Source organism: Scomber japonicus, chromosome 14 (genome assembly GCF_027409825.1).
Source record: "Scomber japonicus isolate fScoJap1 chromosome 14, fScoJap1.pri, whole genome shotgun sequence".
In the NCBI taxonomy this organism is placed as follows: Eukaryota; Metazoa; Chordata; class Actinopteri; order Scombriformes; family Scombridae; genus Scomber; species Scomber japonicus.
Genome location: NC_070591.1, coordinates 24,394,920 through 24,411,495, shown reverse-complemented (window position 1 = coordinate 24,411,495; position 16,576 = coordinate 24,394,920). Strand labels below are relative to the sequence as shown.

Below are 16,576 nucleotides of genomic sequence, written 5' to 3'. Positions count from 1 at the left end.
ACAAAAAAAAAAAAAAAAAAAGATAATCCACGCCAATGACTATTCCTTTCCCGATTTTTTCTTCCGTTTTTTTTACTGATGAATGTTATCACCATTTCTCAGTTGTTTCCATTTTGCACCCCCCCCCCAACCTCCCCAAATTTTCACGTGTCTACGATAATGTCCTGGCCATCAAGAAGAGTAAATACAGCTTTAACGGGATTTGTTTTCCTGAAAATGAATGCCACATGTGGAGGAACTCAGAGTCATGGCTCAGCACAACAGTTAAGAGCAGTAAGTGTGAGTGTGAGTGTGTGTGTGTGTGTGTGTGTCTCTCAGTGCGTCTAAATAATTACATTATAAGTACGTGCCTCGACTCGGTCAGGAAAACATGATTGGATGTGGAAGAAATCATGTCTGGCTGCTTTCCAGTCACGGTATGACAGGAAATGCATACATCCTTAAACAAGCAAAGTCAGTCCCCTCTAGACAACATACTGTCTAATGATAGGACAATTTTGGCAGGGTAATTGGTCACAGGGCACACACACACACACACACACACACACAAATCTCTCCTATCGCTTGGCCCAGATCCAAGTTTACAGTATTCCAGATTCAGTCCTTGGGTAGGACTTTAATGGATTAATAAATACCTCCACAAATACTAGATTACCTAACTTCCTAGGTAGCAGCAGCAGGCATAAAATGGCATAGCACCAAAATGTGCCATCACCACATCGGCAATGTGTTTCCCATTTCTTTATGAATGCCACAAGACAGCGGGGTGGGGAGGATGGGGGTGGTGGTGGTGGTGGGGGGGCTGAGCTTCTGGGAAGAGAACACACGAGTTAACCAGGAGCTTGACAGGCAAGAAAAATAAAAACGGCTGGTGTTTTGTACTGTTGTCGCTGTAGTGACTCAAACTAATAATTAAACCAAATTTGTTTAAGTGGGAACAATTAGGTCTGGCCTTGTAGAAATTTACCGCAGTGCGACGGCTCCCCGAAAATGAGCAGAGAACAGCGAGGGAGAGGACAGCGTGGTGTTATTGTGATACAAGTGAAGAAGTTGCTTGATAACAGGAGGTTGTGAGGTAGCTTGTGTGTGTCTGACAGAACTTGACAAGTGTCCACCTTAAATGAAGCACAGTAAACACTTTAATACGTGCATTCATAGTACATACCACCCCACAGATGTCAAGGTGAATAAAAAGGAATGGGCTCCCCTTTGAGAGTAATTAACCCCACCTTTATTTACAGCCTTTACACTACACTACATTCAGCCCAGTTAATATACAACCTCAAAAATCTTTCTACATTCACCATGGCAACCCAAAAGACAGCAGAGTTGCTTGCGCAGCTCCACACCTTTCTTTTCTTTTTTTTTTAGATGTTACTCTCCGAGTACTTGAACCCATCCCGATCCCAGTGCAGTTATAAACCTGAGCTGAACCTGTCCACACACACACACACACACACACACACACACACACACACACACACACACACAAACACACAAGTTCCCTGTTAATAGAACTAGTGTTATGGCACTAGGAAAGAATCTGCCACAGTCTGCCCAATCTGACAGCTTTTATTATTTATTAATTACCTTTCTTTTACAAGCTGGAGAATTCAGTAATTTACTGAGGCCTGCTGGCAGGAGGGTGGAGGAGGTTGTTTTTCCAGCCCTGAGGGACAAAAGGCCCTCTCAGGTTAGTGAGAATGTCCAGCCGTTCTGCATCCTGACTAGACTTTATTTTCTCCTGTTATTTATATATATATATATAAAGTGGGGAGAAGGGAGGTCTGTATATATAATTTATAACATATTTTACTGTCTATTAAAACTAACATTTTGAAACTTTATGGATCTATACTCGGTTACCATTTCTGCTTTCTATTCCCATTAATTTCTACTCAATACGTCTCATTCAGTGCATGAACCAGTGGACTATTTAGCCTACAATTTCACACTATAATGAACTAATCATTTTAATGATTATAATTATTCATCCAGGCCATTGAATACTACATCAGTGTGTATTCAATCTGCTCATATATGTGGCTGTGAAATTATTAATTTAGTCTATAAAATGCCAGAAAGTCAGTCCAAAATACAAAAATATTAAATCAAATTGACGTCAACTGAGGAAAGCAGGAAATTATCACACATAAGAAGCTGGAGGATGCAGCTGTGCCCTACAGTAGGAGCAGAATCATAATCATGCAGTACCTCGCTCTCACTACATTCGCTGGCGTCATCACCATGAATGGCCATCTGGTAGCGGGCGTACAGCGCCACCGACTGCTGATAGGATGCTGTGAATTGAGGGTCCTCAAAGCTGACTGGCACTAGCCTCACCTTCAAGAACAGGTTGTGGGAGGGAAAGGGGCAATAAGGAGGAGGGCGGTCATATAGGGTTTGACAAAGGGTATGAGGACAATGAGTTGGAGAATAAATTAAAAAAAAAGAAAAAGAAGAAGGGAGAGAGGAATGGACACCGAAGGTATCAACAGATTTTAAAACAGTGTTACACAAGTGTTTTGACACCTTAGGGTTCACGTCAGTCTCCTAGTCCTCAGGGTAACACAAAGAGTTTGAGTTTGATTCATTGATGTTCACTGATTGGATCTGATTGTTTTTTTTTTTTAAAAAGGACACATGAGTGCAAGCAAACAATGGGATTCTAGGAGACTGAAAGTGTGTTTGAAACAAGAGGATGTCAGACAACTTGAGGATGAGGCTAGTGCACAATCCAGCTACCCAGCTTTACCACAGCTCTCACCGGAGACGATTGGGAATTGAAGATTCAACACGGAGTCGGTGCGTGTGAAGTCCAGAGCAGCAGAAATCCAAAATCAAGTCTACAATACACGGATCATCGCAACTAGACACATACATACTCTTATCCAACACTACAGACTCCTCTCAATGAGGTACACAAAGCTCGACAGACTGCACGCACAAAGGAAATTAAAATCTCATTAGCACCACTTAATACGAGGTTGTAATGAGACCCCAGCTCAGACACAGACACATTTACTGTGAGGGTGGGGCGGAGGAGGGCACAGACGAGGTAAATGTGTGAAGGTTTGGGAGGGTTCAGCTGACGGACTGCGCCCCCCAAAAACCGAAACAGCTTTAGACTAAAGACCCTGTTGGCCAACCGAGGGCCAATTCAGACACCTGGAGAAACACTGCTCTCAACCGTTGCGTATGGAAACATTTTCCCCTCCATTTCCTCTCCAATTGACTCTCGCTCTTTTTAACACATACACTCTTTAATACTAAAACTTCAATGCACTTTTTTTCCCCCTGTTCATACACACACCATGGTATCTTCCCATGGCGAGTCTACTAAGTGTTTATTTCCAGAATGTGATGTTGCAGAATTTTAATGCTAATGAATTATTAGTTGCAATCTATTTACAGTCTCATATACTTAGAAAATATCTACAGTGAAGTCCTGGAAATTCTGTTCATTATGTTTTGAGCCACTGAAATTCAATTTAATAAGATACCCATTACATGCTTAAAATAGAAACTGCATTGTAATGAACATTTCACTGCTACCCCTTTTCAAATATTGAACCAATCATATATTTTTGTCCATTACATGACATAGAGCTGAAAATATAGAAGACAATTTCTTAAGCAACTAGTGAAATGATCCTTTTGATGCCTCTGATGGTACCCAAACATGTCAGCCCTCTCCCTCCCTCCCTCCCTCCCTCCCTGGGTACCCCTACATCAGCTTGACCTACGCCCCCCACCCTCTGACCTGGCTCTCGGAGGGTTTGTCAGGAGGGTCCTTGTGAATGGCCATCTGGTAGAGTTTGTACACCTGGTAGGAGGCGTCGAAAGAGGCTTTGAACTGCGGGCAAGGGGGATTGGAGCGCACTAGCCTCACCTTCAAAAAGAATACGGGCAGATAAGGGTTAACATCAAAAATGGAAAAAGAAAAGCTACTGAGAACATCATAAGTGGTGATTAACATTCCTGAAAGAGGAGCACGTCATTGCAAATCAAAAAGATAAAAAAGTGTGACAGCAGTGCAAAAATGACAAGAGACTGACATAAACACACCCTCTCCTGCCAAGGTGATACACCCATTAAGATTTTTAACCATTTTACAAATAAAAAAATCGGTAATTCCAGCTTTGCTTTGTAATATTTACTTGTATCTATTCTCCTTTGGTAGAGGGCTTGTTTTCACCAGTGGAAGTATTTGTACCTTGATGTGTGAAAACAAGACAATATGGTCAAGGGTGTGTTATGTCCATCTCCATCATAATGCAAAAATAGGAAGTTTTACTCAAGAAAACACATAATGTGACAAGAATATGTTGTGTTAGTAAACCCATGATCATTAGCTTATTTACAGTAGTGTATACATGAGCCCATTTCCAGTGCTTCACCATGTCATCTGAACCTGATCATGTCCAACTGAAATTGTAATGTGCAGAGAGTTCTTTATAAACCTTACCTTTTAACCTTTTCTACTGTGTGCTTTGGAAATTACTGAGTTGAGCAGTAGTCCATATTCGGCTAACTAAGCCAAGTAAGTAAAAAAGCATCCAAGTTAGCAAATAAGTTCATATATTCATACATACACATGAGAAATTTTGCAGTAAGATCATGAGAAGCCAGTGATATAAAAAAAAAAAAAAACATGGAAAGAAAAGCTGAAGAAGAATTTAACTTTCACATCCTCTGGTCTCATTTAATTAACCATCTCTTTGTTTGGATGCTTTTATTGGCAACAGAGGCTGTGACATACGAATCCGCAGGACCGTCAGGATAAAGGAACTGAACCTGGGGTTTGTTTGAGTTGGACCACAGCGGGTCTCTCTCATATGACCACTTGGCACCTACAGCCTTTAGTCCAACAGAGACGATGGATCTCTTACATAAGGAGCATAACGCTCAAGTTCAGCCTTTTTAATTTTGTTCTAACCTAAAGACATATTTTGATAGGCTGAAATCTTTTTGGTGAACCAACACTGCAGCAGATAATGGAAAAGCATGGAAATGAATTCTTTTACAACTCTCATAACAATCTTATAATACAACACCAACAGTCTGATACTTGACCGCCTCAAGAATGTTCAAATAGGGCCACATAATACTGGTGGCTTTGGTTGAGCTTTAATTAAAATGAGAGATGCTGGTTTATCAAAGCTGTTATCTAAGAGACATGTTGCTCTGAACCTGGAACATCAAGACCTTACAGTGCACTCGTGCAGAGTTAAATTTATTTAACAGAGGAGACAACTGATCCAACAGTCAATCTATCGCATGTTAGCAAAGGCGATCTAGAAAGAAAAAAACGCTATGAGAATACATGTGGTAAGTGTGGAGACAGCAGACAGGACTCTTGAGGAGGATATTGGTGTTCAGTTCCACACTTCCCTGAGGTGCCTGAGGGGCTCTGAATCACGTTGTCACACTGACCCCTGGTGGTGGGTAGTAGAATGACAGCTGCATTTAGAGCCAAGAGTAACCGCTGGACTGTCCATACATAACTTGTGTTCTCTGTCACTAAGACTTATCTCTTTGCAATGTATTTAAATAACCTCAGAAGCAACTCTGAGGTCACAGATGCAATATGGCAAGAGAGAAATGTCAAGTGGGCAGTTTCACAGTCAACAAAAGTTGAGCTCAAGGCGCCAGTGAAGCAAAGAGATGCTTCATCACTAGGTTTTTCTATCTCTATTTCCTGTCTGTATTTATTTACAAAGATTTCATACATATCGTGCAGAGTATTTTCCTCAAGCACTACACTCATCAGTCAACTAGCATGACATGTTTAACAGATGTGTTTATAATGAGCGAGAGCTGGAGTCCATTTAATTGCTCTAGTGTAAACATCTATCATCTGGCGGTGGTGTGAAAACCTCTTTCGGTACAGAAGCTCAAGACTCAACAGGATGCACTAAACAGCTCATCAACCGAATTGTCCTTTAGCCACGAATCTGATGCAGTCTGGCCACGTGTTCGTCACTATGCACCTACGAGGGGCGATTGGAGGCATGTCGATTATTTGACTTGTTAAACATGTAATTAACCTTCATTTGCAAAGGACAACCTTGTGCCCGTGGCCACTTTGTGAGATTGAATGATAATTGTAACAAAACAAATTAATCCAATTGAAAAGAGCTGACTGGGAGGAGGTCTTGCCAGTGCTGGTCTCAGGAGGTTACAGACAAGAGACAGACACTGCCTGGTTCATCGCTGCATCTGGCTCGAATCTTGGTCAAGACCAAGAATGACGTTACTCTACCAACCTCAGCTCAAAGCTTTCGCCAGGGATCTTTCTACATGGTTCTGCCCCCCTGCCAAAAGTTCATTTCCATGTCCTCTCACACAAACTGCACTGGGAGCTGTGGTTTTAATGTCATCAGCGGGGTAACGCGACCCAGTTTGTGCGGTGTGCCTGTCCTTTAGTCGAAAATCGAACTGGAAAGGGGTGTTTTTTCCACTCTGCTCTGGCCAGCTATCCTCTCCGCACACATAAACACATGGTGAAGTCACTGGAGCAAGGGGGAAGAGGGAAGCTAACTGAATCCAAACATTATGGAGACAGAGAGCTCAACCAAAAACACTATTTCTTAATGGTAGCTGGAATCCTCACAATAGGCTAATGTTTATTCCAAGTCACACAAAAAAAGAAGAAAAAAAAACAGAGAAACGACATGCTCTATATTTCCGCTCACCTCAAGGCAATGAGAAGCGTTGTCCGCCAATGACTCATCTATGAAATCTTCCAAGGTTTTGGGCTGGTTGATCTGGGTGGGAGTGGGTGATGTCGGAGTGACAATGGAAGGGACACCATCAGCATTTTGTCTCATCTGCTCTTTCTGAAGACGTCGCTCCTTCCTTAAGTCTTTGGCCTTCCGACACGGGGGCCGGTTAGGATCCACTCCCATACCTGCACACCAGAGGAAAGACATAAGACAGCAAAGGTTTTTTTTAAGAGAAATAATGGGGATTTCCAATACTGAGTGCTACAAAAACACAAACTATTTTCATGCAAAAGGAGAAAAAGAGGCAGCTATAAGAAATAACTGAATTACACCCAAGACGCAACGCAGCAATAAGAAAAGGTGGCAACTTCAAGCTGCTGGCGCTGATGTGTCTAGGGAGGATTTTGTGTGTTTGACTGTGTTTCTGCTGGATTCTCATAGATGGATTTTTAGAACATACACACACTTCTATATTTTCTCTGTGTTTCTTTCTAAATAACATGAACATTCTCTGAGGCAATTCAATCTCTCCCTGTTTCCCTCTCCGTGTCCCCCTCATCTCTTTCTCTCTCTCTCTGCTCCTCCACCACCACCACCACAACCACCACCACCACCACCTCCTCCTCCTGGGCTCTTGCCAAGCCCTCCAGCTCTCCGGGCATCCCATGTCAACAGTTTACACGCCCACATCCTGTTTGGAGCAATAAGGAAACGAGAGCTATTTCCTGCTTGTCCAATTGCCAGCCGCCGCCATCAACTCGCTTACTAACCCCCCGCCCGCCCCCCTCCTGTCGACGTCACAAGGAAAAGAGGGACACCCGGTCTTGACAAGGGGAGAGAGAAATTCTGGCACTGGCCAAGGTTCATTGGCAGTGTTTGGCTTCAGCTGACTCAAGATAAAGGTTTAGCTTTTTCTACTGTAAGGCCGCTGCCGTCCTGTGAATAATAAGTGTGGACTGCAGCAAGAAGTGTGAGCAGATGCTGGATTATTTCCTTATGCATAATTTATCAGTAGCAGAACTTAAATGTTTTAATATTAGAAACTTGATAACTATTATATCAGAAGTCTAGTAAAATGCTATTTAACTTAATTCCTGCTAAGGTTTGTATCACTAACTGTTATGTTTCAGTTGTGGACAATGTGTTTCTGATTCACAGAGAGAGTAGGTAAAGATTATACTACAAATCTCCTTACTGGACAGAACACTACTTGGTTCTAGTGTCACCTCTGTCTGCCTGTTTGCTATGTACGTTTTTATATGGTAAATGCCACACATGATGATATACGCATACAACATGAGGAGTTACAGCATAACCAAATGGTTTTCCTCTGTCAGAATAAACACACTGAGGTCAAGGCAGTGTGTTCACACAGAGGACAGGATCTAGAGTCTGGACTGTGTCCATCACACTGACTCAACCACAAATACATCAACCCCTCATCCACTATCACCCCATCCACGTGGCTCTCCCCCTCTAATTATACTTTGATTATACACACACACACACACACACACACACACAATCTCTCTCAAACACACACAGGTACTCCTGAGGACACTGTATTCATTATGGTGAAGATAATGTCTGACAGATCAGTTCCTGTGGAAGACAGATGCTCCCACTCCTGCCGTTAGCACTTTTCCTCCCTGCTTCCCCGAGCACACATACAACTCTCAAAAGAGACACTCAGCACAAAACCTGTAGAAACTGAGACACACTGCATTGCTTTCTTGCATGTGAGCAGGTGAAATGTATTTATTGTCACAGGAGGATGCTGTCATCTGTGAGCAGCCACTAAATATTAACGTGGAGGTATGCAGTGTCATTTTACAGGAAGTATAACCTGGAAACTGCACTAAGTAGCATCTTCTATTAGACCTACCTCATTAATAATACATTGCACCGCTTCCTGCTTCTTTTAAACCCACTAATTTAGGCCATCAGCCATCATGCTACCACTTTCACTAATACCAGCACAGACACACACATTGATTAATGCTTTGCTTAAATGGAAACCTCCTTAACCCCAAATCCCAATAAAATACGTCACGTCACCACAATATTAAAGTGAATTGGAGCAATTAAAACTATTTCAGCATCCTGGACGTTATCTTCATTCAACACTTCTGCGTCTGTTTACCTCTGGCTCAACACATCTATAAGGCAGATGGGGAGCCGTGTTTTCTCAAGCTAGAACTGGAACCCTCCCAAAGCTATAAATCGCTCCAGTCATAAAGCAAGAGGAAATATATGTCCAGGTGTTTTCTGTTGGAGGTGAATAAGGGGGGAGTGGAGAACCACTAGCTCAACATAGTAAATCCTCCTTTGCTTCCTCTTTGCCAGCCCCTAGTTATTCCTGACAGTCTGAGGAAGGAGAGCGTACTGCTGACACAGGTGTAAGAGGAGAAGGACACTGGCAACGCTGAAACCTTTCTTTGTATGTTTATGTCTGGATCAGCCAGTGCCAATACCTGGCTCCAATGCACGTCTTTGCCTTTGATTAACGAGCATGGGCCCTGTTCTCATTAGATATGTGAGCAGAGCAAAAACAAAAAAAAAAAGTGGTTAGGAGAAGTTAGAAGTGCTGCTTCCTGTATCTAATGGGAGTTTATTATCTCTTCACTCTGACTGTTATTAATTCATTACAGAGTTGGCTGAGAGGATATCCTGTACTGGAGAATAAGGAGGAGAACATGACAGATAATCCCAAACCAGACACACTCCTGAGAAAAGAGGAAGCATCACCAGCCTCGTTTACCAAGCTGCTACACAGTGGAGTCCATTACAAGGTGAACAGTGACACCTGTTGGTAAAAAGTGGTGAATAAAACTGAGCACTGACTTTAAAAGTTCAATTTGTTAAAACCATGATGCAATAAATATATGCAATAAAGCTTCTCTAATAAAGATACATTTTAGTAACATAGTAATGAGCAACTGTAGCTACATTATTAGTAACTTGTGTTTTAGTAAAATGTTTTTGATAACTGTAAAAATTGATCACTAGTGAACATACTAGTCTGGTATGTTCACCAAAGTAAATATTGAATTCTACTGGTCATTTGAAAGGGGACGAGGTAAGAAGATTTACCCGGTTTAGGAGCTGCAGGTGCTGTTCTCCCATCCGGGAGAGACGCCACATCATTTCTTGGTGTTTCTGAGCTGGTAGGTGCGGCATCTGCTACCTCCTTCTGAACTTCTGTGATAGTGGGACACTCTGCGATTTCTTTCTGAATGTCTGCGATATCAGTACACTTCACTTCTGGGTGGCAAAGTAGACTCGGTTCCCGTGGGCCTGCTTCTTCACAAACTGAGTCCATTGGCTCCCCTACAAGGCACAAATCATTATCATTACACCAAATAATGTATACACCAGAGCCATAGTAATGACATTTACCCACAGTTTATTCTCATCTCTGAAAAATCATACTGCATGATTGAAACTACAGATGAATATGTTTTCTTTCAGTTTTTTAATGTGTCATATTTGACATCAATTAAAATAAATATATCAGGCAGTACACATACATTAATAACTATTACAGAAAATACTCTCACCATCTTCTTGACCTTTAGGTAGCTCCTCTTTGGAAATAAATTTGCTAATCTTCTTCAGGATTTTCTTGTGGGATTTGGAAGGCTGGAATTTCAGTGCATGACATCTTGACAGAGGACACAGAGATGGAGTTAGTTAGTTGGTTGGAACATGCTGATTTGTGTATATATTTCTGCTATCATAGAAACATTTGTTTATAATTGAATATATCTGTCAAACTACCATGTACCACCATCATGTGTTCCATTTTTGTATGGTCTTGACATTCATAAAGTTATAAACAGAAACATGAATCACAGAAGATATGATTACCTGATGGTGTACTGTGGACAGCATGTCTTGTTCATTATGGGCTTATAGACGTATTTCCCACTTCTAAAAAGAAAAACACAGATAACCTTCACTGAAAAAATACATTACCAATAATTTGAAAGATCTAGAATGTGAAAAAATTACAAAAATTACAAAAAAAATCAAAGTAAATAAAAGCAGAGGTTGATTAAAAGGCAGAAAACAGTGACTCACCTTCTCCAACCTCGGTCTATGAGGTCTTGGTAATCTTGTACTGTCATGGTGTGAGACCACATCCCTGTAGAGAAAAACATAATGACTTTAAAATCAATCCACTAACTTCAATTTCATACTTTGCTATGTAAAATTAAAAATAAAAAACTATTATGAGATGTGCCATTACTAGTACTAGTAAAACGTCTCACCATTATATTAGACTGGAGATAAATAACCCCAAACATTTTTTATTATGAGATCTGTTGCCAGCAAATGTTCTTATACTGTATGGGATAACTCAGTCTCCTTGACTTTATCATAGATATATGACGTATTAATTGACCGCCAAAAAATACTTTCCAAGTGGAACGAATGACTATACTGTCTAATGTTCAACTTAAAAAGGAAATGGAATCACAAACTAGAAGGACAAGGTCATGAATTAGCCATGGTTCCTTTCAAAACTGAATAAATAGCTCCATTACAGAATAAAGCTGTATATATTGTTTCAGCCAGAAATAGGAAGCATGTATACAAGTAAGGTGTGGTCTGTGAAGAATTTCCTCATTAGACTCTGGTGGGATGTCCATATTTTTCCTTCAGCTTAAATCTTAGTGTCTCTAAAGTATATTCCCACAGTGCTTTAAGGCCCCAATGGACACATACACATTCATTATTTGTAGAAACAGCAAATCGGATCCTGCTTCCCAGAACTGATGTCTGAGCTCCCAGTTTCAACTTTTGACCTTCACTCTGCACAGCTTGCAAATCTCTTTGACGAGGCCACTATCAGTTCACATCTTAACTAGCCGAGGGAATTGACTTGTATACCAGTTCACACAACACACACTGAAGTTTTGCAATGGAGTATAATGTTCCATGTCCCAGGAGGACGGTGTTCAGCCAGAGTCCACAGAGATGAGGAGACAACATGCTGTGATCCTACACTGGAGAGAGGGTTCATTCAACCCAGAATCAATTCTGAAGATTTCCACCACTATAAATAAAGGCTGCAACTAACATTATCAATGAATCTACCAATTATTATCTTGATTCATTGAGGAATTGTTAAGTCTATGAAATGTATGATAATTATGGAAAAATCCCTCAACCATTTTTGGGTCCCGATTCGATTTAAATTGCGATTCTGATTAAAAAAGTATTGCAATTTGATTTGACCAAGTATTGCAATTTTATATTTTAATTATTGTGATTTTCTTTCCTTAAACAAGAACAGGTTGAACCAAACACTTGATAATACATCATAAGTCATATTTACAAAAAACAATACACACATGACATCAGTTTGTGAGATTTATTTTTAAAAATGTGCACCTGCCCTCACAAAAAACATTCTCATCTGCCAACAGCTTACAATAAACTAAACTGCTACATTTAGCTGGTCTTTAGATAAAAAAAATTTAAATTAAATATTTTTTTTTCTTTTTTTTTTAAATCGCCAGAAAATATAAAAATCGTTTTGTGTTTTTTTTGGCCCAGCCCTAGCATTCAAATGTCTTTTTTTTTTTGCTCCAACAACAGTTCAAAACTCAAAGACACTCAGTTCACTATTATGGAAGATACAGAAAAACTTCATTTGAGAAGCTGCAACCAGCAACTTTTTGGCTTTGTTTTGGTCTTGACAAACAATCAAACATGGTGGCGGATTCATTTTCTTAGACTAATCTTCCTCTACTACAAGTAACACTGGTGTCATTAAGATTTATGGAGCAATTCATCTGAAATTCCTTGTTGTGTGGTGAAGGACTTTGCTCTTGCTGGCATTATTATAGTGAACACAATTACCACATTTATAATCAGCCAATGGTGGATTAAGAAGTCCGGTGATGTGTGGTTCAAGGGTTAACTTACCATGTATGGCAACGTCTCATATACTACAAGATCTTTTAAAACTGACACACAGAAGTTGAGCTGTTATTTATCAATTTAGACCAATGTTTTAAGATGCTATGATTATTGGATGAATCAATTATCAATTACTGAGGAAAAAATCATAAACTTCTCTGGTTTCAGCCTCTCAAATGAATGTAATATAATATAAGTTCATATGTTTTGATTTTGCTGGTCCTCTGGGACAGTAAAGTAAATATATTTAGGTTGTTGACTGCTTGGTCAGGACTGAAATTCTGAATTTTATAAACCAAACGACTAAATAAAAAGACAGATTTAACTATAGTGAAAGTAATTGTTAATTGCAGCTCTCGATATGTTTTATTTGTGAAGCTTGTGGATTAAAAGTAGGTGTTGGAGAACACATGGTGAGGTGAGGATACAGCATTATTCTTAGATGTCTCTCTGGCTGTTTAAAGCTCTCACAAATGCTGTCTCAATGCACTTTTTTTTTTTTTTTTATAACCTTTATTCAATCATTTTTCAGCCTCAGAACAATATTTGCCCAACAACAAATCAATCATGCTGCATGAGCTTCATGTGAATGCAACAGCTGCTGCCATCATGGACACAACAGCACTGGTCTATCATTCACACCTGATCCACTGAGGAGTCACATTTACTTTGCATATAACAACGTGGTTGATAACATCACTTTGAGGAAAACACTAGTGAACAGCTGCTTGGAAAAACACTATAATACAAAAGAAACACTGTTCATATATCTGATAATCACTCCACTGATCTATAGACTGTATTGTGTTTTTTCCCAGGGAAATAAAAAGCTCTACAGTAAGAATATAACATGAGATGTTAGAGTGAAAAACAACCTGACATAACAAAATTGATGTTTGCTTCGACCTGGAAGCCATCAACAGGCCTCCATCGGTCTGATAGAATGGCTTTATTTCTATAATTGCACTTTCATTTCACCTGCATCCACAAAAAGAATCCTGCAACCTTTTTAACACTATTATTAACCACTTACAGTACAGTCTCGATCCCTCCCCTGAACCTGCCTGCATGTCTACGTGATGTAACATATCCAGATTACCACTCTTTATCTTAGATTAGACAACGGCTCTCGTCTGCAGCCGAATCGCTGCTTGACTGCTTGACTCCTAATTATAGTCAAACTGTCTATCTCCTGCTCACCTGAAGTGCATAACTCTCCTCTGTCCCACACAGAAAATCCCTTCCCAGCTTCTTACACTGCTTTTTTTTTTATAGCTCAGTATAAATCAACGACTTCTAAAAATGCAGAGACACATTAACCCTGGTTGTTTACCACAGAGTACACACAGCACTGTTTTAAATCGTTCACAGTACGTGACCGCCTGGCTTGTATCATTATTATTGTGAACACAATTCATGGAGGGAATGTTCCTGTTAGTGCCGGAGTATTGTGGTGTATTGAACTGTACTCAGAGCTAGCTGAATACACACAGGATACCAAGCTGCCCTTATTGTTCTTTAAGGATAAGGTGGGTGAGAATGTTCCAGTTATGTCTGTAGCTGTCCAGCACAATACATTAATAGGTGTGTTACTGTTGTTTTTCTTTTAATTAGCACCATGTGACAAAATAACAAAGGATGGCACAAAGTGAACAAACACAGACACAGATATATACTAAAAACACATGCAAAACAAATGAGATATTTAATCAGCACATTTATATTTGTTGGTGGGAATAATATTTGAGCATGTGTGATGGTGTGCTATGAGCATAGATCCGTGAGTGTGGCCATGGAAAAATATGGAAATGTGTGGGGAAGGGATCAGAAGATTGAGGAAAAGGGCAGGATGAAGTGAGAAAAAAAGAGAAAAGGAGAGCGAGAGAGCAACGAAAAAAAGATATACATCTACATGCACAATAATAATGACAATAATATCCTAATTACACTAGTTGTTATTCCCAGCTACAGCAAAAACATGTTTACTCTGTTGCTCTGGCTGTTTTGTGTCCTTGTTCATTTGTATTACCCCATTAAACAAATCATGCCAGGGTTCACTTGGAACTATGCCTGAGCCACCTCCTCTGAAACTGAATGAGGGAGACAACATTTCCACTACAGCTGGACAGAGTGGTGTCTCATCTGCTTCAACTGATTCACATCAACTACAAATAATAAAAGACACTGATTACACCACTGTGGGTTTTCTTCTGCACGGATTAAGATTACATGTAGTTCATACTGTAAACATAGTGTCTTCTGTTTCCTCATGATGAAATTAGCTGTCTGGTATTTAGTTTCTTGCTGCTGCAGCAACTTCACCAGGCTCATATTGCAACCTGCACTGCCATCAGGAAAAAGTGCAGCAGACTCAAACGCTCTAAAATAATGCACCATTCACTCGATTATTAACATATGCCCACATAGCCGACAATTACACAATCCAAGTCATGTTATAGTTATGCGGATGTGTAACTAAAGTTAGACCGACTTAAAGGCCTTCCTCTTCAGAGTCACAACAGAGAGCATGAGAGGAAGCCTTCAGCCTCAGTTTCACTTGTCAGGGCAACAGCTTTGCCTCTCTGCCCTGCTTCTGTACTGCCCTTTATTAGCTTTTCTTGATGCTAGTAGATATAATAACAAGTTGGCAGCAGTCTTGAGACACTAAATAATTTTAGGACCAAACAAGGAAAATCTTGTTTGATTATCGAAACTTATTTTACCCGACAGTCTCAGTTTGTTCACAAGGATGGAAGAGTTGAGCTATGTGATGCTAAAGGCTAAACACGGAGCTATTTAAATGAACCATAACCGAGTAACGTCAGGTTAATACTACCTAACATCAGCAAGGTAGCACTCAGTACGGTGTATTAACCTTTCAGCGTCAGAAAAGCAGTTACATATGATTAACATTAGGCATACATGCACAATATTAGCAAGCCATCTTTCCAAACAGGCTAACGTTATTATTCCAGCAAGTAGACGGAGCTAGGTCGTTAGCTCAACGATAGCTAGCTATGGTTCCTCGCTACTTGTACTAAGACACTTACCATGAGAAAAGTTTCCCTTTTCATTTTTGCAGTAACCACAGCGGTAACCATCATCACCTCCGAAATACTCTACAATAGTATAAGACTTGTTTCCTGCCATCTTTAATATGCAGACAGATGACAGTTTGCCCGGCGTCCGGACAAGTACTGCTGCATGTGATGCCCCACCCACACACAATACGTCATCAAGGTTGCGTTTAGAGACGAGTGGGAAAGTGTTCATCATCCTTCATCAATTCTTCTCACTATAGAAGGCTTGATGTTATAGATGGGTTGGTTTAAGTTATAATATATGCATCCTCAAAAAAGAATTGAACCATTGTATTGTTCACAGATGTCTTCATCAATGTGTAATAATAACTAAAATCAGTTTATCAATCTAACCGTCAGATGCAGAGAAACTTGTCCATGCCTTTATGTTATCAAGACTGGACTACTGCAATGTGCTCCTCCATAGACATATATATGTATATATGTCTATGTGCTCCTCACAGGGCCCATGGCAGGAGCATCCATAGCTCCAGTACATTCAGAACAGTGCTGCTCCTTTCCTACAGAAACTGATCAAACCAGTAACCTCCACCCGCACCCTCTGATCTGCCAAAAGCTTGTTCCACCTGCCACCCAGTACTAAGCTCTGCACCATGGGGGATCAATGCTTCTGCTCTTCTGCACCACGCTTGTAGAACAGCCTTCCTAACCATCTGAGGGCATCATGGATCTCAGACTCTTAAAAAAAATGCTTAAACATCTTTCTATTCAGGAGGACTTTTTCATCTTGACTACTTATTTTCTTTATTGAGTGTTGAATGTTTAATGCTGGAGCACTTTGAGATCCACTATGAATGAAAGTGCAGTACAAATTAA

The 16,576-nt window shown here is 40.3% G+C and overlaps 1 protein-coding gene across 3 annotated transcripts in view; it reads right to left on the bottom strand.

The window, feature by feature from the left end:
- LOC128373154 (arginyl-tRNA--protein transferase 1) overlaps positions 1 to 15,842 on the bottom strand; it is a 52,609-nt gene extending 36,767 nt beyond the window's left edge. Inside the window, exons 1-7 of one of the 3 annotated variants that reach the window (XM_053333425.1) lie at positions 15,710 to 15,842; positions 10,812 to 10,875; positions 10,599 to 10,661; positions 10,289 to 10,392; positions 9,822 to 10,058; positions 6,699 to 6,913; positions 3,764 to 3,892 (exon numbers count right to left, since the gene is read on the bottom strand). In XM_053333425.1, the coding sequence (XP_053189400.1) occupies positions 3,764 to 3,892; positions 6,699 to 6,913; positions 9,822 to 10,058; positions 10,289 to 10,392; positions 10,599 to 10,661; positions 10,812 to 10,875; positions 15,710 to 15,809 (912 nt within the window). In that variant the 5' untranslated portion in view covers positions 15,810 to 15,842. Of the gene's footprint in view, positions 1 to 2,214; positions 2,344 to 3,763; positions 3,893 to 6,698; positions 6,914 to 9,821; positions 10,059 to 10,288; positions 10,393 to 10,598; positions 10,662 to 10,811; positions 10,876 to 15,709 lie in introns of all 3 variants that reach the window. The other 2 variants (XM_053333426.1, XM_053333427.1) reach the window with 2 other exon arrangements.
- Positions 15,843 to 16,576: the final 734 nt, after the last annotated feature.